At 38.4% G+C, this 26904-nt stretch overlaps 1 protein-coding gene across 7 annotated transcripts in view; it reads left to right on the top strand.

Moving 5' to 3' along the window:
* MAP4K3 (mitogen-activated protein kinase kinase kinase kinase 3) overlaps positions 1-26904 on the top strand; it is a 76616-nt gene extending 49712 nt beyond the window's left edge. For 6 of the 7 annotated variants that reach the window (XM_027664548.1, XM_027664545.1, XM_027664549.1 and 3 more), the window contains 16 exons: positions 1192-1234; positions 1448-1610; positions 2596-2699; positions 4492-4533; positions 5293-5377; positions 6416-6495; positions 9054-9114; positions 9200-9317; positions 12301-12359; positions 14456-14559; positions 15348-15519; positions 18124-18192; positions 18311-18403; positions 20603-20673; positions 23252-23307; positions 25405-26904. In XM_027664548.1, coding sequence (XP_027520349.1) covers positions 1192-1234; positions 1448-1610; positions 2596-2699; positions 4492-4533; positions 5293-5377; positions 6416-6495; positions 9054-9114; positions 9200-9317; positions 12301-12359; positions 14456-14559; positions 15348-15519; positions 18124-18192; positions 18311-18403; positions 20603-20673; positions 23252-23307; positions 25405-25492 — 1408 coding nt within the window. In that variant the 3' untranslated portion in view covers positions 25493-26904. The remainder of the gene's footprint in view (positions 1-1191; positions 1235-1447; positions 1611-2595; positions 2700-4491; positions 4534-5292; positions 5378-6415; positions 6496-9053; positions 9115-9199; positions 9318-12300; positions 12360-14455; positions 14560-15347; positions 15520-18123; positions 18193-18310; positions 18404-20602; positions 20674-23251; positions 23308-25404) is intronic. The other variant, XM_027664546.1, reaches the window with a different exon arrangement.

Genomic DNA, 26904 nt, shown 5'->3' with positions numbered 1-26904 from the left:
CATCTGTCACATGTATGCCAAATTGTTGGCTTTTCTATTTGCTTGGCTGCCCAGTAACATTGTAATGGCTGTCTGAAATGCAGGAAGAATATGAAAGAAAATATAAGTGGAGCTTGGACACACATGACTGAGAACTTCAGCTTGGTCCCATGGTGGAGATAATTTCTACCACCATATCAGCTGAAGTCAGAAGTCCCCTTCCAAGCTTCTCTGAAATATAAGCAACGGATAAGATGCCAGGACAGAAACTCCTGAAAAGAATGAAGCAAAGCAGACAAGTTGTTGACCTGTAAACATACAAACAGATATCTTACTAATTGGATATTTTTCCAAAACTTTGAAACATTATTTAAAAATAAGGAAAATATTGTGCAAGAATGTCAAGTTTTCACAGCTGTATTCCTAATTTATTTAATGGAAATAATTTTCAGTTCAAAAAATATTAGGAAACAGGGCAGTATAAGAGCTTTGAAAAACATACAAAGTTTCGGAATGTAGTTGATTTTTTTTTTTTAATGCAACATATTTTTTAAGCTACAGAACTGGGAGAGGAAGAATGCTCCTCATGCTTCAGCTTTCTTGTTTTCTGCTGATATCTTGTACTGTTGAGCCAACCTGTTGAATTGTTCTTGCATTAAAAAGTTGTCTTTCCCAAGACTTCTATGAAAAAAGAAACTCATAGAAAAAACAAAAACAAAGAACCCAGACACTAGGGTAGCTGTCCCCTGCAGATGAATTTAACTTTCATGCTGTTTAAATCATCAGTAGTAAATTTTTCAAGGGGTGGTATTCATCAGTTTTCTTGTAAGTCCCCTTTGCTGTGCGTACCTACAGGTGGCCCTTTAGAAAAGCTCACTGATACCCTAAATCTTTTTCCTCTCAACAGAGTAAATATTAGGCCTGCTGTATATCTCCCTACTTTGTTCTGCACAAGTATGTGCATCTTCAACAAATCAGTTCATGACACTCTGTGCTCTCTAAGGGGGGATGTGTGACACTTGTTTTCATATAGTATCTGTGTATAACAAAATGTTTGGAAGTATTTGCGATGCAGTTATTTGGATATAATGGTGCTGTTGACAAGTTAATGGGGCTTATTTGTATGGCATTTATAAAACCCTGTATCATCTTGCAGACTGCAAGACAAGGTTCAAGGAAGGTAGCAATCTGTTTTGTTTCTTCTCTTTATAGTGCTACTATGAAACCTAAAGTGCCACCTCCTTTACCACCAAAGGTAAGTGAGGGGGATTTTATTGCCCAGAAGAAAAGGACACTTAAAATAAACAAATAAATGCAAAATATTTAGATTACTATATTGATAGCTTTTTACTTGTGAAAATTTCAGGATCCAAATATTGAATATGGGATTTTTTTACTCCTTGAAAAGTAGCATGAATGTTTTGAATCTTTTTTCATTGTGTTTTTATTATTAATATGTCTCTTTCAGCCTAAGTCCATCTTTATCCCCCAAGAAACTTATTCTTCTGAAAACGAAAATCAAGGGACAATCAAGAGATGCCCAACATCAGAGAGTCCAGCAAAATCTACATCGCACGTTCCACCCAGACCACCCCCTCCTCGACTACCTCCACAGAAATCTAATCCTCTAGGTAATAAGAGTGACCCCGAGAAGTATACAAGTATTTCTTAAATAATCTAACGTGATTTTATTTCTACATTCTCACCCTGTGCACACATTAAAACATACTGAGGTAATTTTTCTATGGTGGGCAAGTAACAGAAAGTGCATGAAAGCCAAAATGCATGAAGAAAGCATGCTTTACCTCTTCAGAGGGTCAAACATACCTTCTACCAAAGTCACTGACACGATTCCTGCTGATGCCATCAGTGACACGATTGCTTTCCTGAGCAACAGGCTTATAATGTAGAGTATCAGGATTGTTAAAAAAAGTATGTATGTAGGTTTCAGGTTCAGTACATCGACTGTTGTTATTTGACATGTCAAGAACAGAATTCTGCCTTCAAAGTTTGCTTTTGTATGTAGTGAACTGGGTTGGGTAGTATAGGAGGTAATGTATTTGTTTACTATCTGCTCAGGCTGTTCATTTTATGCTTTTGTTAGTCCCATGCTTTGAGAATTGTCTTGGACTGGCTTCTCTTAAGCAAGCTTAATGTCTGACTCTTAATTGATACCTTGCCAGGTTTTCCTTGCTTCATACTCAGTACTGCAAAGATTTGACTCTAATGCTTAAACATCTAGTGCTAAGAAATGCTTCAGGGCTGTTTGTAAGGAATCAGTAACTGAAGTGTTAGCTATTGGCAAGTTTTTCTTTGGGTATGTTCAATACATTTTTCCTCATAACTATGACTGCATCCCTTTCTATGCCCCATTGGAGTTGTTATATTAATTACCAAAAGTCATGGACTGGGGTTGAATGTGGCTTGATAGATGGTTTTATGTGCACATGGAAAAACATGCATGCTTCTGAAATAAATTAGGTATTGTGCACTGTATTGTATATAGTACATGTTCTGACCTAAATGGAAATGTTGGCCTTTTAAAATTGCTTTTAGGCTAGATTACTCTTTGAGGTGAAGGTAGAAGAACACATTTTTAAAAATTAATCTTTCTAGGTAATGGAGTCACTTCTGTACAATTAAATGGTGAAAGAGAGGAATCGCCACAGAATGAAACTAGAGACACTAATTTTTTAAGGAAAGAAAAGAAGGAAATACTGGTAGGTATTTAAGGTGTTCTTTTAAAGTTTTCTTGACTGACTGTTTTACATGTGCAAGGAAAAGGAGCAGCCATACTCTTTAGTGTTAAAATTATACTGGACGACATCTTGTTTACTTGGAATCAAAGCACAGTTTCTTAGATTGTCTAGTTGTGATACAGTCTTAAGCTGAAGTTTGAGTTGGTGTTTAAATTTCTGTAGAAACTAACATTATCATGGATATATACAATTTACTTGCTCCTTTGCAGACCTCAGAAATGTAATGAGAGCGAGACCCTGTGAGAGAGATGTGATGCATTGTACTGAGCAATGACTATTAAAGCAAACAAGGAAATGGGGGAATGGAATATGCTGCCTCCTGACAGCTTGCTGGGGTATTTGGCTGGCCCTGGGAATGGAGCTAAATTAGAGTTGTTCCTGAATGAGTCCTCATCTTATCCTAGGTGTAGGCATACAGGCTTTTTGGTATTTAGGGGGAAAAAGGTGATGAAAATGTAGATTGAAGTCTAGATAGGCAAACCCTTTGCCTGCTGACCTCTGCAGCTCCAGGTGTCAGGGTTTAGTGCCTTGGGTTTAGCATCGGACTTGAACCACATGTACTCATGTGAAGTTGTGCTCATGGGGAGAATGCAACCTTACACAATGGGTAACCTGAACCAGCTGTGAGCTGAGGAAGGGGTCCCTTTCCTGCATACTTTGCTCCTTTTTCAAGTGAGGTTTTCCATCAAGTCAAAAAACGGCTTCCAGAGTGGTCACTTCATGATGCAAAAGCAAAAGTGGGAATGTGAGATGAGAGAATGGGACATCTGTAGTTAGAATAGATTAAATGTAACATGAAACTGTCTTCTTTGGGGGCTTCTTCTAAGGGTGAGGCTGGAAATGTCACTTTTTTTGTGAGAAATGAAGAGGAAGTAGACCAGAAACATTGTCTAGGTCTTTGTTTTGTTTTAAGGGAATGCCAGTAATACTGGCAGTACTTTGGAATGTAGGATTACCTGAACAGCTTTGAACTTATCATTTGAAATTGTGTGTTTGAAGTTTACCATGTTACCTGTAAAATACATTTCTTGAGAAGCATGTTTTTGCTTCTCAAAAGAAGAGAAATTGATACTGATAGAAGAAAATGCATGTAGTACTGATTGGTAAAATTTAATGCTGTAATACTGAACAATTGAGCAATCAACTCCATAGTACTGGATATGGTATTCTTACAGGCACCGTCACAATGTGAGAATGCTGCATAAGGTTATGCAAACATTCGCTGAGGAGATATTAGGGAATCATAGTAAAGATTTTTAATGAAAGAAAATGATGCTGGTAGTTTGTGGTGTGTAGTTATTAGAGGCACGTGGTCGGCAAACTCATACAGAATTATGGAACTGTCAGTTGGAAGGGAGGTCTTTAGTCTCACCTCATGCTTACAAATGGGACTGTTGCCAAAGTTCAACCAAGGTTTTCAGGTCTAGTACCTATGGCATTGGGCACAGTGGAATTTCTCAGTAGGTGCCCAGTGCCTTCCATTAGTGTAGTGTAGAAATATACAAGACAACTATTTGTCTTAAAAATCTGCAGGGAGTGTTTTGTATCTGTTTCTTATGCAGATGTAAGTATTGGCTTTTTGTTTTCTCTTAATGTAATTATGCTTAATTATTTATCCAGTACTTTTGACAGCATTCTGAAAAAATTTTTTACTTCTGTTTTCGTTACAGAAAACATGCATGGGGAGAAAATATGCATGTTCATGCTTAGTGTGCATGTGTGTGTAAACATACTTTTAAATTTTATTTTCTAGAAACCAATTAGTAATGGCCTTCCTCCCACACCTAAAGTACACGTGAGTATTGCTGAGTCATATCAATGCATGTTGGAAGAAGGATGTGTTTTCTTACTAAACTGACAGAGTACATTTTTTGAATGTTTGTAGTATTTTTTTTTTAATTATAAAATCCAATATCATTTAGAAATGCTAAACAACTGTATGGTATTTTAGAAATCACCCTTAGTTTTGTGCTATTGGGGTGAAGGTTTTTTGTTTGCCTACTTCTTTAAAAAAGTGAGTGATAGTTATATGAGTAATGTCACACTAGTACTTAGGTACCTAGTGATCTGAGGAGCTGATCTCTCCCAGGAACTGCAAATAGCTCCAAGTTTAAGCTAAATAGCTCTAGGGTTCAAAACTTCGGAAGACAGGATTCACAGATGCCTTAGGGCTGGAAGTAAGTGTTGCAGATACCCATGTGCACCTTCGAGGAATAAAGCAAACTAGAATTTTATTGTAACATCTGTGTACACTTGTCACTGTGCTTTTAACCAGCACTGTGATCAGAAGAGCCAGTCTTACTGTTTCTGGACCATTTGTTTCTGCCTTCACCACTCTCCTCCATGTGTGCTGGACAGTGTATTTATGTAGTTGTGCTCTGCACCAAACGGGGAGTTCATCTGATTTTAAACTAACTTCATCAACTTGTTTTCTGGATGAGGTTATTTCCCACATGGCAACTCTTAACCTTTTGTTACTACTTGAAGTAAAAATAACCCTACTGGAAATGTAACATTTTAATTTTTCAATATTTAATTGTTTTCACTTCTACAGATGGGTGCTTGCTTTTCAAAGGTTTTCAATGGCTGTCCATTAAAAATTCATTGTGCAACTTCATGGATAAATCCAGATACAAGAGGTACTATGTGATGAATATTTTACCCTTTTTGTCCCCTCCTTGGATTTCAGGAGTGCCTAGATAAGCAAGACTATTCCTTTTAAAACAGACATATATTCACATAAACAGGAGTTGGTCTTTAATTGTGCTGTCTGAAGTTATGGTGTTCTTTTAATGAAGATATATTTGGTGCAGATCTTTGCTGTGATTAAAAAGAATAAATTAAATATCAAAGTTAAAAGCTCTTCTTAACACTTTAACCCAAAGGATGCCAATCCTAATTTATTTTTTAAAAATCTGACTTTCAGAGGTCCTAGTTGAGATTTGTTTCTTTATTGTTCATTTTTTTGTGTTTTTTTCCCTAGATTTTTCTGGTCCTACAGGATTCTACCACTATTTATTTTTGCATACATTCTAGTGCTTTATTATCTTGCCTGATGAAAGGGATAATTGATAACATTGTACTTGCTTTGTCTGCAGTTACACCTTTTGCTTATAAACTCCACAGACATGCTACTGAGCTAGTCAACAAGAAAACACTTAGGTTTTTTTAGAAATTGAAATTATGGAAGTCAATTTTTTGCAGTTGACATCATCTCAGTAAGAGATGTCTGTCTTGTTTGCATGCCTAATACAATCCAGGGTTTGGATTATGTTCAAGTGAGGCACCCACAAAGTACTGAGAAAATGTTCTACTCGATACTGCTGTAGAAGTACTCCAGAAGAGGGCAATGAATATTTCACATAATATATGGAAATGTCTAAATAGGATATGTGGAAATTATCCACATGAGTTCTTGCTTTGGTTGAATAACTTTTTTTAATTTCAGTTGTTAGTCATGAAGAAAAAAGACTGATCTTCCCTAATGTCTTAAAACAACCCCATCCAGAAATTGAAGCTTCCTTAGTAGGATTAATTTTCCATGTTTTCAAATACCTTAACTATTATAGTTTGCTTTGTTTCAGTGTGTCTAATTGGTTTAAGTCTTACTTTGGTAAAGAGCTGCACATACACCTCCCTGAAATCAGGATTTCTAGCTTTTTTGTTTTTATTTGCAGATCAGTACTTGATATTTGGTGCAGAAGAAGGTATTTACACGCTGAACCTCAATGAACTTCATGAAACATCAATGGAGCAGGTATATTTCTGGTTTGATATTTTTGAAAAAAAAAAATACATCCCTTTTTTAAACCACTCAGATTAATGTTGTATAATCCTTGTAAAAGTAGTTTTTACTACATTTATCTAGGCACTAGCTACGCTGAGAATTATCTTAAATGTTTGCTATTGAGGATACTTTTCAGTCACGTTTGAGTGCTTTGTAGGCTGAACCATGTTCAAGTAGGAGATCTTCACTTATCAGTGTTTTGAACTTCATCACAGTGCATTGGTCTGCAGTTAAATGATTAGGTAAATAGTAAGGAATTTCCCTGATATATTTTGGTTGAAAGTTTCTATTTTTCTTAAAGCTTTGGTACAATATAGAATTTTTGCAACAAACGTGTTTCAGCTACAGGGAAGAAAAGAGATCCTTTATACGCTAGATTCCATTCTTTTGGTCTTAAAAGCAACTTTTCTGCTTTCTGGTGAGACTCAGCTTATTGAATTCCACCTAAAACTCTGTCTCTGCAGAGTCTTATAAAAAGTAATTTTTTTGAGGGGATACTGGGGAGGGGGAAAATGCCAATTGCAGGTTTTTCTGTATGGTGTCTTCACCAGCTATTTTGTTACTCTCTAAGAGACTTGTTTTCTTTCCTGCCTTCTCCCTAACTTAGGGAGCTATGCATCTGCTATCAAGATGGAGGATTTTGCAAGGACAGCCTTCATACTGTAAGCTGGAGGCACTGGTGTTTGTTCATCTTCCAGGGTCCAGATGTTGTAGATATGTCTGTTTGTTGAGAGGGAGGCCTAGCTAGCTTGAACTGAGCTCCATGTAACCCATATTCGTACTGGTGCTTGAGTTACCTAGTTTAAACTTAGCTCAGGAACGTCTCTGCTGCTGCACTACAGTTGTAAAACCCACCGTGAGAAATATCACTAATGCAATAATACTTGTAGGCTCGGTAGACCAAGGAAAGATTTGTTTGGCTTTTGTCTTTGCTCCTTGGGGTTTGGTTTTGGTTTGGTTTTTAACTGGCAAGGAAAGAGAACAGGTGTAATGAAAATCATGTAGTGTGTGGTCTAGTTGAGCTTTCGGGGAAGTGTTTAATGAGCACTTAAAGACAAGAACAGTTGCTTGCTAAAACAACCACTGTGGAACAAGAGGAATGGAGTGAATGGTCAGTTAACCTGCTAAGTTGAAGAATTGCTGTTCTTTAATCCTCAGATCCAAACCTACTAAATCACAATATGCTGTGCACCTACAGAAGGTCAATCAAACTTGCATTTTAGATTTTGATACAAGCAGGCTGGTAGATTATTACCGTAGGTGTTTCTTAGAGTGTGTTTAGATTATGAGAAGATTTCTGGAATAGAAGTGCACCCTCTGTGCTAATCATTTGTCACATCATTATTTATGACAACAGTCAATAGGGCCTTAATAGCATTTTCAAGTTTTGTGTTTTATGTCATCGTTTACTCTGAGTCTGATACAACTCAGTATAAAAGTCAAAGTAGTATCCTTCATTATTTTTCACTGCATTCCACTTCACCAGTGGACAAAGCAGAAGTAATATATGTTTCCAGGAGTTAGAATACCTTCAAGGTTAATCTTTGAATCTCTTTTTAGGGGAGTTGGTTTCTTGTTTTCTTCAGTGTTTTGGGTGTTTTTTTAAGAGCAAAAGAATGGTCCTCCTGAGTGGTCTGTCTAGCCCAATAGTCTGTTTCCTAAAGTGGCAGTGGGAAATGCCCGTGAGTTTGGTCACTGTCTGCTGTCTGTTCTCCTCAGACTCTACTACAGTCATTGAATCAGAGATGTTGGAGGATCCCTGCCTATTTGCTTTTTGTGTCCATTTTTGGACCTGCTGAACATAAGTATGTTCTAATCCCTTGTTTAGGCTGTTGATACTTTCCACCTCCATGACATCTTGTGCCAGTAAGTTCCAGAAGTTAGGTGAGAGGGGAAAAAAAGTAGTTGTGGTTTGGTTTTGTTTGGTTTTTTTTAAGGGATGTCTTGTTGCTTTCATCCTCATCTTTTTAGTAATTGCAGGATTTGACAAGTAACAGTTCTGCCTTGACCACTTGTTGCATCTGTTGATCTCTGAAGTGAAATGTGTAATCATGCAGGTGGAGAGTCCCTTCAAAGTGCCAGTTTTAATTGTGTCAAGAGATTTGGACTATCACAGGCTTTAGAATGGCTGTGGTTTGTTGACCATGCTTTACTTACTGAAGTTTATGTTGTTAAGCTTTTCTTCTTTGAAGGAGAAAATGTGGTGGTTTTTAAAGTTTTTGAAAAAGGATTGATTGATCTTTATATTGACATCTTGTGGAATAACTATAGTGTACTTGAAGACATGAGTATAAAATGTGCTAATTGTCTAAATGTTAATGCATATGTTAAATATCGCATGTGTGCCTAAGATTTACTCTGAATTAACTCTGGAATCCAGGTAAACATTACTTGGCTTAAGCTAATTTCTGCTGCAAAAAGCAAGTCAATATTAGTTTTGTCCTGTCATCTATGCAGATACTAATTGATTAATATCTTGTGTATATCAAATTGAATACTACTTCTTTGTTTTTCCTTCTATTTGTCAGCTATTTCCTCGAAGGTGTACGTGGTTATATGTCATGAACAATTGTTTGTTATCAATATCTGGTAAGTTACTGGGCTATCTTTGAATGGTAGTGTTGGTAAACATTTGGTTTTGTATTTGAAGTGTGGTTGGTTTTCTAATTTCCAGGTAAAGCTTCTCAGCTTTATTCCCATAATCTACCAGGACTCTTTGATTATGCAAGGCAAATGCAAAAGTTACCTGTTGCTATTCCAGCACATAAACTTCCTGATCGAATACTTCCCAGGTAAGTACCTCTCATCAGATATATCAGAATATCTTAATTGTGAGAGTTCAGGATATGCTTGTGAAACTCTGGGAATACCAAATAATGTGGAGCTCTGTTTACAAGTTGCACTCATGTGTGCATTAATCAGAGGGTTAACCCCTACATTTACACAAAACAAGATGTGAATATACTCTTATTAGAGAAATGGCTTTTGGTACATCTTACCTTCTTGTCACCTAGCCTCTTGTTTCTGGGCATAGCTCAGAGCATAGCTCTTTTCAGGTCTAGTATGGTAAATCCTGCTTGTTCTTGGTGCTAAATAAAACCTGTGGTCAGTATTGTACCTGTGATATTTCAGGCATGTAGAAATGATCTTACATTAGGTACTCTAGGCAATATCTTTCAGTTCTATTAAAAAAAGTGTGAGGATGCAGAGGGAATGGGCTCACGGGATGTTTTGAAAGCTGGGAAGAGTAGAACTGGAGCACACATTTAACATTGTTGGCTGGTCGTTTTTGACAGGCTAGCGTAGAAGATACTTTTGCCTCTAGGTACCTACAGTATGTTGTGCATGCAGTCCCTCCCCTCCAACTTTATTTACTAACGAGTGCATACAAAATTCCAGAAACTGGGTACAGTGCTGACTGCCTGTCAGTTTAGGAGTGGTCTTCTCCAATTTAGTGCTCCCTCCACCATTTTCCCTCCCCCTCCCCTGCAGTGGGATAGAGAGGAGAATTGGAGGCACAGAAGGTAAAGATCGTGAGTTGAGACAAGAACAATTTACTGGAAACAGCTATGAGATAAGAAGGAACAGTAACAGCAACAATACTAATGACAGAGGGTACAAGAAAGAGCAACACAGAAACAACACCCAGAAGGGATCCTTTTTTCCCCAGAAGAGACTTCCTTTCCTCTGTCCCCAGCAATGACCCGAGGTGGTATAGAATAACCTCTGTGTCCTAGCCATGCCCCTCCTGGCTACTGCCAAAATAGAACCTGTCCTGACCAGAACCAGGACACTGCCAAGCAAGCCTTGGTAGTCCATTCAAATCCCAAGAGGAGGAGGTAGTAGCACTAATCTAGTTTGCAGAAAAATCTTTGGTTCTTGAAGTGCATAGTGAGACACTGTATTTTCTAATATAATAGGATTTTTGTTAGGAAATTATATTATAAAAAACTTGAATCTTTGCTACCTTTGGTTCTCTTAACAGCCTATTAACAATTCTTGGATTTGGGGAAGGCTTCTTGTTCAGTTATCTGCAAACATAATGGTGCAATGCTTGTCTGAAAATTGTGTTCTTCCTAGAGGGTAAATTCTAAATAACTAAGAGATGATTTGTGCTTTGAATTGTTATCTTCTGTGTACCTGCACCACTGTTCTGCACCTCTCTCTTCTAAATTTGACTTCGGCTGGGTGACTTTGGTTTGAGGAGTGAATCAACAGTGGACTAATAACTGTAATTATCATAAGGATCATGCTAGCAAAACTTTCATACTATATTCAGCCTGGAATGACACCTCACCTGAGTTGCAGAGGGCTCAGAATATTTCTTGTCCAGTCATGTCACTTCCCAAGAAAAATGCAGCACAACCTGAATGTGCAAGTGCCAAGCCAGTCAGTCAAAAGCAGGAGAGATTAATTTAGATAATCCATTTTGCTGGTTTACTTCTGAGGATTCAGTGTAGTAACATTTAGCCAGGCAGAAGACATACATCTGAAGTAGGTGTGAAGAACATTTTCTTTTTTTTTTTTCCCTACCAGACTCCCAATAAAGTGTATTCTTAAACAAGTTCCTGGATACGGTGATGATGAGTGCTGCATGAAAAATGTACATATGTTAAAAGCAAAGTTTTTGGTAGAGAAATTGCAATACAAAATAGAATTTGAAGTCATTTGTGAGGCTTGTATATTCATTTGCAAAATGGTCTAAGCTCAACTTATGATAATTGGTAGGCAAACATTCATTAGCAGAAAATATGCCTGTGCTAAGTCTCCATTCCGACTTCTTTCCCTAGAGTGTTCTTGAGCAGTTCTTTTCGAATCTTCCATGACTTGTTCCCAGGAAAATTTGTGACCAGTACTCAGTTTTCACGCTGCTCAGACCTGCTGCATTATCAGTCACTTCTGGACAGCTCCATTCAAAACGCTGTACAGCTGTTTTCCCAATTCATAGCTTTGAGTGCAGCCTCTGTCTTTCAATCCACTTATTCCCATCTTTTCCACAGCATCAAATTAGTTATTTTTATTGTCAAGACTACTGTGTTCAGTCTCAATACTGCCTGTTGTCTTTCTAGACTGTGTAGAAACTGTGATTCCCACTACCAGCAAATAACATCTTCCCTGGCTTATCTGATAAATTTCCAAGTAATTGTTTTCATGATTTCTCAGGGAGTATCCCCTGCACGTGAGGAAAAGATCTTGCAAAACTGCCTTCTAGTCCCTCTTCCTACCTCCTCTCGAAATGCTGCCTTTGAAAATGTGTGCCTTACAAACTATTGGTTTGTGAGGACTGTGTCCCAGCAAACTATCCAGTATGGTATAATTTCCCACACTCCTTGTGTCCACATGTCTTGTCTTTGAACTACAGAGTCTTAGGACAAGGGTGGAGTTTGTGTAGTATCCAGCACAAGATGCAATGTTACAGCATTACAAAGAATAATCATCAGGGCAGAACCAATAGACTATCCAGGCACTTGTATAAATACATGTAATTAAATAGCAAGAGAGAGTGGTAAATGACACTTTAAGGCAGTGAGGTACCTATTCCTCTCCATTCCTGACTTATGCAGCATCATGAATGCAGTTAAAACTTAGTAGCACATCGTACTGACAGAGAGATCACCATGTATGTTCTAGGCATATTACTTTGAGAAGAAATATACAAACAGATATATTTTTAGTTTTTAAGTGAGGCTAATATTTTTCCATCAGCAACTGTCTAAAAAGCAAATTCACTTGATTGTTTAAGTTGATCAATAATTTTGTGTTTATCTCTTGTAGGAAGTTTGCAGTATCTACAAAAATTCCTGACACTAAATGGTGTCAAAAGTGTTGTGTTGGTAAGTAAAGATCTGGAGAATAAGTATGAAGAAGCAATACAAATGGTGGCAGTATTTAAGATTACTGTGTCAGGTCTAGGAGGTGAAGGGAGAAGAGACTTTTGTCATTGCTATGAAAGTATGCATTTGCAGACAGTGAGCTCATTCAGGTTAGTCCTTGTGTTTAAGTAATTAAACTTTCCCATTTAACTCTTTATATTTAAAGACAATTTGCAAGAAATGCAGAGAAGCAGAATGGTGTCAAAATTTAAACCAGTCCTGAGGAAGAACCCAATCTCCATGGATGGAGCAACTTAAAGAAGTTGTCATCAGGATTAAGCTGTATGACTTCCTAGCACAAGTTTCAGTTATCAATATTGGATGATAAAAAGCAAGGAGTATTTTCAATTCTTTGAGGACAGTGTTGTCTCTGAAGCATTTATAATGTGTTCAATAATGTGCCATCTTCTGAAATCTCAAAGCTGCACTGTGTTAAGGGAGGAAGATAGATTTAAAAAACAAACAAACAAAAATCTCAGGAAAGGTAACTATAGATGATCTCTTGTGTCCCGGAAATGTTCTACCTGGTATTCCATAATCAAATGTTTGTGTGAGGAGTTCTATTACCCAGGATGTTTTCAGAGACTTGGTGGTAAGAGAGCATGTAATTTATCCTGATACCCTTAATATCTCTAAGGTATGGTAGGGTGTTAGTGATATGTACATAGTGATGTGTTTGTGTGTATGTCCAGCCTGAGCTCTAAATGAAGTATCTAAGTCAAACTGTGAGTGTTAATGGATACTGAAGGGAACACCCAAAGGGGTGGAGTGACAGGGATCAGAGTATGTATGAATGCTTGCTTTCTGACATGAAAATTAATTTGGAAGTCCATATGTTTCCATGTTTCTCTTTATAAAATGAGAAACCTAGTACTGTGCTGCTCTGTGATCCTGTGATTTCTGTCCTGTCAGGCACAGAGTTTAACAAGGGTGCCGTAGTACTTGACAGTATGAGGGGGAGTCTTGACATTCAGAGATAGCTTAGCCTGATAAGCCTGGAGCCCTTCTTGCATGAGAGGTGTAAGTGATAATTTGTGAAGGCAACAAGGGGTGGCTGCAAAAGGCATGTCCAAAGGGAGAAACAACAGATTCCCCTCTGCACAGCTTGCATTGTGCAGCCTGAGCCTCCATTCCTGCTGGCAGCATAAGTCTGCTTTTGGCCTTGGGGAAGCTGGAGTGTCACAGGAGGCAGATAAAGACAAGCACGTCTGGTCTTTCTGCACCTTTTAGGTGTTGGTAATTGCATGTTTTGTGGTTTCTGCTGCTGAGTTCAGCCTTGCTAAGAGTTGCACCAAGCATTATTTGATGCAGTTTGCAGTCAGTCTGACTGATGTTGAGTGAGAAATTGGATTAATGAAATTAAGCGCTGATGTTTAAGGTGCCAAGGGATTTCTGATAGGTTTATGTGTCAATAAGGTAGCATGAGCATATTTCACTTGTTATCTTAACTGTGTTGTTAAGTGCCTGATGACCCACAGTCACTTTGCTGCATAATAAAATCTGGTCTTTAGATGTATTTGTACAAAGTGCAAAATAACACTTGTTTGTCTTAAAGGATATGTTGGTAGTGCTTAAGGAGTGAAATTTTGTCAATATTGTAGAACTGAAGTTGAGAAACTTCAGATTTCACAGTGCCTGATTTTGCAACTTTGTTCTCTGCCCCTTTTTGAGTTCTGATAAACAGTGGAAGAGCAGCACTTCTGCTTTTCTGTTGTTCTTCAGTTTCAGCTGAATTTCCTGATTATCTAGAAGTGTTCATCAGAAATACAGAGCTCCTGGATTTCAGACTCGCCATGAGGGTGCTTGAAGGGCAGCTGAACTTGTTCTCGAGTGACAGTGGTTGTTCACTGCCTGCTGAATAATTGTCAGTGTCATAGAAAAAGCCATTCTTTAACAGCTGCTTATGATGATTTCGAGATAGCTTGGGCAAACCAACATAGTAGAGCCAAGACACTTCAAATATGTATACAGTCAACTGGTTTTTTGTGACATGGTTGGAAATTGTTTATAACTTGTATGTGCTTAGTACACTAATATTCTATATCCTTTTTTGACAGTGAGGAATCCCTACACAGGCCACAAGTACCTTTGTGGAGCACTACAGTCTAGCATTGTTTTGTTAGAATGGGTCGAACCAATGCAAAAATTTATGTTAATCAAGGTAAAAGTACAATTACTCTTGTGTTCAGTTTTTTTTATCTTGTAGTGACTTGTTAAGAATACAAGTATTAGCCATTTCTTGATTTATTATTTTCTCTTGGTTTCTGTTAGATTATATTTAAAATAGCTATTTAAATGTGTCATATTAACTAACTCAAAATACTTACAAGAATGTTCATGTTTTTATGGTGCAATTCAGTTAGAGAACTGAGCCCTTCTCTCCATGAACATTGCCCTTCTGTTTCACAATAGAAAACTCTGGGTGACAGACTGAGACATGGCAGATTGAAGTGATAAAACTGCTTCACAATGGTCTTGCTCCCATACCAGAGAGAAGGTGGCTACTTATTCTATGTTTTGTGACACTGGAGGTGCCCAGAAGTGCTTGTCATCTTCCCATCTGACACCACCTGAAGAGACAGAGCCAGGGTGGACTCACGTTTGTAGAAAGGCAGTTGCTGTAACTTGATCAGCCTGGAAAAGAAGGCTTAGAGGCTTAGTAGCCAGGGAGAGCAGTGATGAGCACTCTTTTAATCTGTGGGCAGCTGCATAGGACACATATGATGAAAGACATGCTACCTTATTTTAACTGAATTGCCATGAGATGCTGAGATGCTCTAAACTTCTTAAGTCATGCTTTTTGTATTTATCAATTCCTGTTATCTGAAGAAATAAACATAAGTGTTACAAAATGTATGGCATAAAATCTGCCGTGCAATTTAAATATCTAACATCTGCAACTCAGACATTTGTTTCCCTTCTAATATCTATTTTTGTTTCTAAATCTAGCACATAGATTTTCCTGTACCTTGTCCACTGAGATTGTTTGAAATGCTGGTAGTCCCTGAGCAGGAATTCCCTTTAGTTTGTGTTGGTGTCAGTAGAGGAAGAGACTTCAACCAGGTGGTGAAGTTTGAGACTGTCAACCCAAATTCTACCTCTTCGTGGTTTACAGAAACAGGTTTGTGTACTGTTGTAATTGCATTCAGAAATGTTCTTTGTTCTTCTGTTATAGCTGAAGCACTAAAAGGTGGGTTTCTCTGAGGTTAAATCATTAAGACTAAGTGATCATTGTAAGTTCTCTGTTTAAAGGAGTATCTGGTTGTACCTGCTTGTACATGCACATTTTTGATGTTTCTACTTGTTAAACTGATTGGATTTCTTGAGATTTTTCATATAGCAGAGGACAGAGTTACGGTTTCTTGCATTTCTATAAATTACCCACTGTGCTGTTCTGTGCTCTACCCTGGCACCATGACTTTTGTTTATTTAATAGATTTTAGTAGAATTGCGTTCTAAGCAATGTCTTTCAACATCTCTGTAAGGTGTGGTTTGGCTCTCCTATAATATGCCACTGTGGTTAGAAGTGGTGTTATCAGCCTCTTGCTGAGATAGAGCATTCTTCTGGTGTTTATGGAAAGCAAAAGGGATTATGAGAACTGGTAGCAGGAAACCAGGTATCTGCCCTCTCACCAGTCTGGGCACTGAGTGAGGAGGCCACTGTCTGAGCAACAGCAGAAATTCTCTTTAAGAAGTGTGCTAAGAATTACCTTTTTAGAGTTGCACGATTGTCCCTTAAACCTAGATGCAGTAGTGAACCAACCCTAGTCATAGCCTGCAGGTTTAGAAGCTTTGTTTTTACCAGACATTGATCCCTTGTCTATTCATGATGAATTTATATGTAACCCTGTGCTGGCATAGGCAGGTATGAGTCCAGCTGAGTGTCTACTGCAGAATTCATTAAGAACAGCAGTTTCTACCAGGAAAGATACTCACTGACTTTCCTGCTGCTGAAAAGAGCATCAGATTTTGATACAGTTTAAGGCATAGTTACAAAAAACCAAAGTGAACAGTGGATGGCCAGTTAATGCACTTAATGACATCAGAGAGTGCATTTTATTTTCACTCACTCGTGTAGCTGTGTGACTTTATACTGGAGTCCATAAAAGTAACATGCTGAAGAAAAATGTCCTGTTGTCATTTCTCTCTCAATATTGTACAGGAATACTAATAATCCCTTCCCAGTTTGGTTTTTTTGTAATGTGGAAAATTTAGCATTGCATTGTGCCTTCCAAACTCACTTTTTAAATTTCCTTTAATCACTTGTGTGTTCTCATGTTGTGTCTGTTCTTGTTTTCTCTTATTTCTTTGGCTCCAGTTTAAATCCTTTTCTTGGATTGATTTATTCCTGTCCCCTGCTGGCAGGAGAGTGATAATGCAATCAAAGAGGTTTTTTTTTTGTTTTTTTTTTTTTTTTTTTTTTTTTAGTGAGGAAAGTGTGTACTATACAGAATCACAGAAACATTTGGGTTGGAAGGGAGACCTTAAAGATCATCTACTTCCAACCCCCCTGCTGTGGGCAGAGATGCCTTCCACTAGACCAGGTTGCTCAGAGCTCCATTCAGCCTGGCCTTGAGCAATTCCAGGGATGGGGCATCCACACCTCTGTGCAACCTGTTATATGGTCTCAAATAGTTTCCATCAAATAGTAGTTTTTATCATTTGACATTATTTTGTAAATGTCTGATCAAGATATTTTAAAAAAATTAGCTGGCAGAGACTTACTGGGGGGTTTCTCCCCTGACATCCTTCAGCCAGTGCAGTGCATGTTTCCATATCGCATCTGTGGTTGCAGAGATGTTTATCCTCCAGTCTTTCTGTTGCATGCATTCATTGTGTCTGCATCTACCTTTGGTATACCTTCCAAGCCAAACAGCAAAAAAGAGATGGAGGGACCATCTTATAAGCACATTTCTGCCATTGTTGAGGAGTTTTTTGCTTCTCAGCAGAACCATGGATTTTATAATTTAACCGAGAGCTGCTTTTGTATTTTAGGTAACATGCTCTAATTTCTCACCTCTAATGGAATTACTGAGTTTCTCTTTTCTATGTGAAAGATGCCTACAGAATCACTGGCAGTAGTGTTGAATTAGTAAGAGCTGCTTTATGTGTAATTTTAATGTTAACAAATAGACCAAAACTGCACTTCTCTTTTGAGTTGAAATGTCCACTTGTGGATCAAATCCCTGTTGACTGTGATGGAGACTGCTGCAGCTGTAACCCAGAAAAGAAGAAAATAACCCTTCCTTAAATAATCTGTTATTTTTGGAAGATCTGGGTATGGAAAGTCTGCAAATAGCAGCAAGAATTAAGTAGTAATATATAAGTCTGTAGCAGAATTTAGAAACAAACAGAAAAGTGCAATGAAACAGCATAGTGTGTGTAGTCACACAGTCACATATATCTGCCCTTTTTTGTAATAGCAATATTAAATTACACCAACAGAGAATGAAGGGAGAACAATGTACATGTGAATTTGCTTCTGTGACATGGCTTAGAAAAGGCTGGATTAAATCCGTACTTTAATATTTTAGCTTCAGTTTTCCTGTCTCAGTCAACATGTTAGATAAGTGGACATGCCTAAGAGAAGAGAAATATCACTGGTAAGATGAAAATTTTAAGTAGATAAAAACACTAACCCATCAAATTGTCTCAATTTTTAGAACTTGCATTTCAGATTTCATGCTAATTTATGTTATGAACTAACACTGTCATTTTTTTATAGACACTACAGAGACGAGTGTTGTACATGTAACACAGCTGGAGAGAGATACCATTTTGGTGTGTTTGGATTGTAAGTTTTAGTATCAGCTAAATACATGTGTATGCGTGTACATGCATACCGTCTGTCTTTGAATTAGATCACATATTGAAGATAATTCTTGGTTAACATATCCTTATTTATTGTCTAGGCTGCATAAAAATAGTGAATCTGCAAGGCAGGTTAAAATCCAGCCGCAAACTGTCATCAGAGCTCACATTTGACTTTCAGATTGAATCAATAGGTAAGTTGGATTTCATTATTAGTTTTAGATATCCATGTAGACTATAGAGCTAGGCAGTCACCAACTATGTGAAATTTAAGAAGAGTAAGTGGTAGATTCCACACCTGGGATGAGATAATCCTGGTTGTATGTACAAACATTGGCAGATGAGAGGCTGGAGAGCAGCCCTGTGGAAAGAGATCTGGGGATTTGGATTGATGGCAGTTTGAAGATGAGTCAACCAAAAGGGCCAACCGTGTCCTGGGGTGCATCAGGCTCAGCATCACTACCTGGTCAAGGGAGGTGATTGTCCCACTCTGCCCTGTGCTGGTGCAGCCTCACCTGGAGTCCACTCTGCAGTTTTGGGCACCACAATGTAAAAATTATGTCAGACTATTTGAGTGTGTCCAGAGGAGGGTGACCCAGATGGTGACAGGTGTTGAAGACAAGAGTTGAGAGGAGAACCTCAGATCACTTGGTTTGTTCAGCCTAGAGAAGAGATGGCTCAGGGGTGATCAATTGCAGTCTACAGCTTCCTCAAGGGGAGCAGTGGTGGGGCTGGTGCTGGTTTCGCCTCTCTGGTGACCAGAAATAAGACACATGGAAGTTACATGTAGCTGCATATGGGGAAGTTCAGATTGGATGTTAGGAAAATGCATTTCACTGAGAGGTTGTCAATCATTGGAACGGGCTTCCCAGAGAAGTGGTTGCAGCACTAAACCTGTCAGAGTTCAAGGAACATCGGGACGATGCTCTTAGTCATGTGGTTTAGTTTTAGGTAGTTCTGTGAGGAGCAGGGAGTTGGACTCAGTGATTATTATGGGTCCCTTCCAACTCGAGATGTTATGTGATTAATGTGACAGTAATAATTAGGATGCTAGCTGTCTAGTCTTTGGCATTTGAAACACTATCTCACTCATTTCACTTTGTGTGAGAAGGCCCAGTGAAAGGTTCAGCATGCTACGTAATGTGCTTTCCTAGGAGCACTTTGAATGGAGTAATAATCCTGATTAAGCTAAATATCTTGAGAGTATGATGGAGACCTTCAGCCTCTAAAGAAATTCCTTAATACAACCTATGTAAACTCTGTGAATCACTCCTGCCTAACTCTTTTTGCATGTGTGTTTATGCAGTCCATTTTTATAAAGTAGCTCAAAGACTAAATTATATGTCATAGGTTACATAAATTTTGTTTCCTTGGAAAGGATCTGAATTAATTAGATTTGTGAAACAGAAAGAATAAGTTATTTTACCAGTTCTCCAGTGGTTACATACCTACATTGCATCATGTGTTTTTGAAAGAGAGGTGAGGAGGGGTGTGTGCACAGGTTGAGGAGGAACAATGGAAACTAAAATAGTAAGGGATTGGAGGGAGTTTATTTCTGAGGAGAAGCTTTAAAGTTTCAGGCCCTTCAAACATAATGTCCCACAGAGAAGAGGACAAGAAAACATTGTCATGGAAAATACTTCTTTTATGGCTCTTGATGGTTAGGAATGTGGGGAAGGAAGGAGTATGTGTACTTGAAGCTGCTCACTGTAGGAGCTCTGCATGTATTGTAGTCCTCACTGTGGTTGTCACAAATGAGCTACTAGTGTCCTATTCTGTGCTGGTAGAGTCTTCAAAGACTACTGCTCTCTTTCCTGCAAACCCAGAGGCAGAATGCGAGATGCAGGGGGACAGATTCTTCCTGGGGTCCTACACACTTGCCCTCTCTTTGAGGAAGGCCCAGACCTACTTCCTTCGTAGGGTTCAAATCCAAGTCTCTGTCACGACGTTGGGGGGAAGGGCTGGGAAGCAGAGGGCTCTGTAAAGCTTTGTATTGGTATTGCAGAAGGACCATATTAGCCAAGAGTTGCTGGGAAAGTGAAAAATGGCATTGCAGCATTCCTGTAAGTCTTGTGTTAAAGTTCAGTATATATTTTCTGCAAGTATTAAAGGGGTTTCCTTTTCGAAGGAAAAGACACATTTAGGACTAGACATGTAGAACATTTTCTGGTTAGGTGGAAATCCTTTTAAACCCTCCTCATTAAACAAATAAAATGCAGCTACTTTTGAAGCAGGTTCAGTGATTCTTGTGAGATGTTCTGCAGTCTGTGTGGATGGATGTGATACAATAAAACATACGTTTACAGATTTCAAAATTGCAGTCATGCTTTTGGCCTTAAAAGCACAAGTTGATGTTATGCCTTAAAACTGATTCCAATGTTCTTTGTTACCAGTCTGTCTACAAGACAGTGTATTGGCATTCTGGAAACACGGCATGCAAGGAAGGAGTTTTAGATCAAATGAAGTGAGTACTGCATTTTCCTTCAAATTCTGGCTTCTGTTGTAAACCAAGTAGAGGATAAATGCATAATGCTGTTCTCTGAAAAAGAGTAAAAACATTTCAGTAACTTCCCAGGTTAGACCTAGAAGCTGGAGTCTCATTCTAAGCTTTTTTCATTAGCTACAAGTATTAGTGGAACTGTGCAAGAGCCACGTCACATCTAACATGCAAAGCAGAAACAAGAAACCAGGTCAGGATGCCAGAGAAAATATCCAAGCCTAGTTCTTGGTGCCATTAATCTTCACCCTAAATTGCTTTGAAGACCACTGTCAGTCCCTTAGCCTCTCACATACGGATACCAAAATTTGGGCTTTGCCAGTGGTTCCACTGCTAAGCTTTAGCTTTTGGTCACAACATCAAATGAGTTGCGTGATGTTTTTTAGTCTCTTCCATGTTCTCTTGGCTTACAAATACTTTGAAGATTCTAGTGGTCAGGTTTCACAAGAAGTATTTTTCCGTTTTCAGGAGAAAACTCTTAGACTGACCTGAACACGGATTATTTTTCTTCTAAAGTAGTCCCTTTTTTAGCCAGTTTGATGTGATTTTTAGACAGAGTTAAACCATTATAAGTACCTTCCCAAATTTTTTTTTTTTCTTTCTGCAAACCTTGCGTATCTGTTAGTGAAAATGCTGTACTTTGTAGGATTTTAGTAAGTCTTTTTATTTGGTTGTTAATGAATGTTTACAAACTGCATCAGTTGTTTCATCAGTGTTTCATTGGCTGGGAAATTGAGCTCATTATGACTAATTGAATTTTAAGGTACACATAGGGTAAGTCACACCATGCCAAGCTCAGATACTCCCCACTGTTATACAACTCCACTGACTTGCACAAAGCCCCAGCTGACCTAGTCTGTGCTGACAGTAGGTCTGCTCTTTGTGTGAAGTTGAACCAAAGACTAGAGTGGGACTACTTATTTCTGAGTGTGCAGATGGTTCATGTGGCATCTGTGCATGTTTGATCTCTGGGCGTGATTGTCCTTCTGAGAATTCATACTGGTGAACTGCAGCTTCCTGCTGTTAGCACCAACCCTGAGGAGAAGATGCCTGAGCACTTCTCAAGTTGCAGTCTCCTCCTGGCAGCACTCTGCAGGGCTCAGAGCATTACTCCACCCGCTGGTACTAGGTAGCTCTGACTCAGCTGGTAGAGGCCATGCCCAGGGTGCTGCAACGCATTGGATGCATGATGTTGTTTATGTAAAGCATCAGGGACACTGGCTTCTTGCTCTGTTACTGTCGAACCAAAGACAGCACCTAAATGAAGAACTGAAAGCAGAACTGGGCTGTTGACAGAAAGCAAGCCACCTAAAACTTTTTCTCTGTAGAACATGTCTAGGTTAACCTCTTGGGCCTTTTTAAATTCCTTATCTATTCTGTCCTACTAGCCACAGCCATTGAAAAAAAATAAACTAATTTTCATCTGTAGTATGAAAAGCCTTCACTGCCAGGCTCAGGTCTTGACCATAATTGTTCCTTTTGGGGAATTTTATACTATGTAGTATGTAGGAAGAGGTAACACAGGACAAAAACCTGACTGACCTAACTTTGCAGCATTTTTTTCTTTGAAGACACCATTAGTTCAGGTTCCCTAATATAATACAGTTGGTCTAACTGGGTATGGTTTGAGCCGCTGGCAAAGTTATTTCCTTACACAATGGTTTGATTGAGTGGGAAGAATGAAACAGGGAACTGTGTGAATTCTGAGACAAGACGCTCAAAATTTGGGCAAAAGCCCCACAGAAAGCAGGAAGTAGTTTTCTTAGCAAAGTGGAGAACTTCATTGTTGTGAATTAAAATTCTCTTGCAAGTTCTCTGTGCTGGAAGTGAATTAACTAGGTCAGCTAACTTTACTAGGATCTGAGAAGGAGAGAAGAATCTCTGCTTTCCTCAAGAATGTGAAATTTGGCCATGTAGAAAAGGAACTTTGTAAACAGTGCTGCCTGTTCACAATGTGACTTGATATCCTTTGGAGCATGCAGTGGACTTTGGTTGACTTTATTGAATAATATTATGGGTTTTTGGGTGCTTTGATATTCATGTGATCATAAAGATGTATCACACAAATACAATTCACCCATGGAAAACAAAGCTCTGTGACACTAGTCTGAAATGTCACAATGAGCATAAGTACCACAAATTAATTACGTTTCTCTGCTAAGGTTTTCAGCATATGAACTTAGTGCATTATTACTATAATTCAGAATTTCAGCAAAATATGTTTTATGCGAGATTTACCTAACCCATTTTTGGATATCCACTCTAGAGTGAGACAAATTGCACTCTACAGCTACCTATTTCAGTCATGGCTGTAAAGAGAATTGCACTGGTAGTTCAAGTACTGTGCTGAGCCCTGCTCTTGTGGGAGAAATTACAGAAAACTTATATTTCATTTAACAATGACAGTTGCATTAAATTCTCTATCAGATTTAAATCAGCAGTTGGTGAAATCAGTCACGGTCAATTTTTTCCTCCAAGCTGATTTGAAAAACAAAACAAAAACACTTATGCACTTAACATGTAAATACTTATTTTTATTGTCTAGATCACACAAGAAATTTCTGATAATACGAGGATATTCAGGCTTCTGGGATCGGACAGGTAAGAAATTAAGTAAACATGACATGCTGAAATAAAAGAATAATATATGTTCTCCTACCTTGTAGAAGTTCTTTTTCCTTGCTTCTTGCAAATTCTTTTTTAGCCATCTTAGACATTCCTTTGTGTACCTGTCTACCTTCCAGTCCTTTAAGTTTACTTCTCTTTCTTCAATAAATACAAAAAAGTCTTCTAAAACTGTTTGTGGGCTTCCAGAAGTACTCAGTCATGCAAGAAGCTCTTACTCAGCTGCAGTCACAATCTCCAGGAATGTTTTCCTTTTTGTACTTAATTCTTTTGTTTAATTTGATGAAATCTTTACTTACAGATGCTCTGCTGCAGTAGTTCTTCAAGATCTGCTTCTAGAGACAAATGCAAAAAATACTTAAAATTTAAATATCTCACTTTCACCTCCAGAAAGGAAATCTACCAGTTTTTCTCCTAGTATGGCAGCTCAGGTCTTGTAAGAGCTCTTGGTAACTCCCAGTGTAGCTGTTCTTTGGTGTCTGCTTGGCAGGACACTGACACCATGTCTGTGTGACCCATCAGATAGCAGCTTGCTGAGTCAGTAACTGCTGTTTTAGGAGTGTCACTGACTTCCTCAACTTTCTCTGTCCTGTTTTCGAACTTTGTACTTCTGTAACAGCCACAGAAACAGCAGCTGTTTTGTCTTCTGGGGAGTGCATGCTGATGTGACAGTTTCACCAGTAATGAATTCACAAGTGCAAAGATAGGCTTTAATTTTTCTTTTGAGAATTGTCTCTGTCTTATGCTGCTTACAGTAAACTCATGTGTCATCTTAGAATGACATTGCAAAAAATTGCCTTGTAAAAATAATGTCCTCTTCCCCAAATATGGTCCCATCTATTTCTGGCTTGCTCTAATAGTCTGTCAAGTCTGAGATAATGTTTAAAGAGTTTGCACTGCAATAAACATTCATTCCAATTACTTCATATACCCTTTTCCTTTCAGCTCTCACCTGTTTTGTGCTTGAGCTCTGAAACCTTTTTCCAGTAACGTGTCATTTTCTAGGCAGTTCATAGGAATTGGGGTTCTGAAAACCAAAAACCTGATGTCAGTCTAATAAAAGCTTGCATGTTGCTTTCTTCTGGTGAAGAGGGAATTGCCTCGTGGCATGAGGTGTCATTCCCTTTGTGGAGCGCATTGAGCAGAGGGGAGATTTTCTGAGCTATAGTTTTGAAGCAAGCAACCTTTCCTGTGTGAATGCACAATTAGATGGATCTGAGTTTCCCACAATCTACCTTCACTTCAGGGTATTTGTGGAGGAGAATTCAATGATGAACTTTCCGGTCCATTTAGCAATTTTAGCAGTTCTTGCCTGATGAAAAAATCTCTTAACAGTTCGTGAAACAAAATTGTGACTGCTAATTTCTCTTCTTTGAAGAGAAAGGTCTGACCTAGGACATCCCTTATGGTCATTGTAGTGTGGGTCCAGCTAACCCAGTTCCTGTCTACAGTGATGGCTGAAAGTGGGTGGCAAGAAAAAGATTAGGAGAGATCTTTTCCTTGAGGATTCTCAAGGCCTGCAGATTTTTGTCTCTGGGGCTTTCAGAGCTGGAAGAAGTTTCTGTGGGTTGGCTTACATAGGCTCAGAGAAAGACTAGAAATGCTCACAGAAGTGTCATCTTTGCTCATGTGCCATTCCAGTGGCAAAGGGCAGACTAACAGCCTTGAGAACTGGAGCCTGATTAATGGATTCGTTTTGCAACGCTCCAGGAAAGCACAAACCTGGGAAGTAGGGGAGTGATGGATCCTCTTCAGAAGCCCTCACTGAAAGGATGAGAGGCAACAGGGGTATGTTACAGCAAAGGAAATTCCAGCTGGATAAAAGAGGGAAAAACATTGTGGTAGTTCAACAGTGCAGCAGGATCCCAGAGAGGCTGTGGGAGATTCTTGGAAACCTTGCTCTGTGCAAGACTGTGAGCTTGGTTTGAGTGGCTTTTGGACTAGAGGCATCCAGGGAAAGGGAAATGACAACCAGTCAGCTGGATCTTGGGAAAGAGTGTTTACAGTTATATCCAGGGTTGTTTTTAAGTGAAGGCTTACTTGACATTGTAGCTTTTTTAATTTTCATTTTAGGGTCGTGGTGCTGGAGAGCAGGCCGACGGACAACCCAACAGCCAACAGCAATTTGTATATCCTGGCAGGGCATGAGAACAGTTACTGAGAACAGCACGTGGCAGGCAGCTCACCGTGACAAGAGAACACTCCTGCTGCAGCAGCACTCGTGACGGGCTGCAATTGCACAAAAGCTGCAGTAACCCCACTTCAGTTACTTTATAATTTATTGTGGCATGAGAGGAAGATGAGAATTGTTTGTGGTATGGACACAGAAGCATTACAATACCACAGAAGTGCTTAATTTACTGTTATGTAATCTTTGTACATATGCAGTATTTTTCAGTGAAACTTCTTGCTGAAGCCCTACACTGACTTTCTGTAGATAGAGGTCCTCCTGTTTAGTACAAGTGTCTTACCTGTACAGATGTAAAAGTCACTGAGGATGCAAAAATTAAATCGGGGTACTATTATAAGGACGTCTCATGTGTTTATTATAAAGTGGGATGCTAGCAACAAGTATAGTACATTTAGCAACACTATTGTATTTTATTATATGTAATTTACTAATACAAATAAATATTAACTTTTAGAAATTGTAACCAAGGCTGTAATCAGATTACAATCTTGTTTTAATTTCGATACAACACACTGGTGTTCATGTTTGCACAATATATTAAGATGTGATGTATTTAGTCACAAAGGTAAGCTGTGACTTTGTGGATATGACTTGGGCTTCAAAGTTCCTTTTTTTGTTTACTTGGGTAGTTTTCTTTGTGAAACAAACCAGTTAAACACCTGTATTTTTATATTTAATTAAAACTTTCCTTATGATTACTTCTCTATGCTTGAAAACAATACCTTATGGATGGGTGTCAGTCCCAGACTAGTGGTACCTGGCTGTAATTCTGCAATAGGTGTTTGAATTATTAGTGTATACAATGATAAAAATTAGTAATACTGTTCGTCTTGCTAAATAGTTTCATATCACGATGAAAAGGAGCAACATTCCACATTGTGGAAATGGCTCAAAGATGTTGCCATTTTGACTTTTTTTTGGCCTTATAACCATTTTCACACTTTTCTTGATTTTAGGATGTTAACACATGGCCAAAATAATTTAGTTACTACCTCATTCAAACAATACAATGGTTACTACGCATCACGGGAACTTAGTTTTGATCAGAAGTACTTTTGATTGCTATTTTCCAGTGGAGTGTGTAAATGCCAAGTTTTAAGCAAAATGCACACATATGACTCCTTTTTTTTGTATATGTTCTTTATATTTTATTGTGATAATATACACTAAAACCAAACTAAATTAAAAGTGATTTATGGCCTGCGTTATTGTTGTGATTGATAATGCTTTGAAATATGTTCCCTAATGTATATAATGTAAAATAAATTTTTTTAACATGTTGTTGTACAATTAGATTATCACCTGCACTGATTTTCCACGTAAGACTAAAATGGAACATACTGAGTTTTGAATTCTGCTATTAAATGGTTGTGCCAAACACA

The sequence above is a fragment of the Corapipo altera genome, unplaced genomic scaffold, assembly GCF_003945725.1.
Source record: "Corapipo altera isolate COAL_440 unplaced genomic scaffold, ASM394572v1 76, whole genome shotgun sequence".
Taxonomy (NCBI): domain Eukaryota; kingdom Metazoa; phylum Chordata; class Aves; order Passeriformes; family Pipridae; genus Corapipo; species Corapipo altera.
The sequence above is the reverse complement of the archived record's forward strand: the minus strand, read 5'-3'. Positions and strand labels throughout refer to the sequence as shown.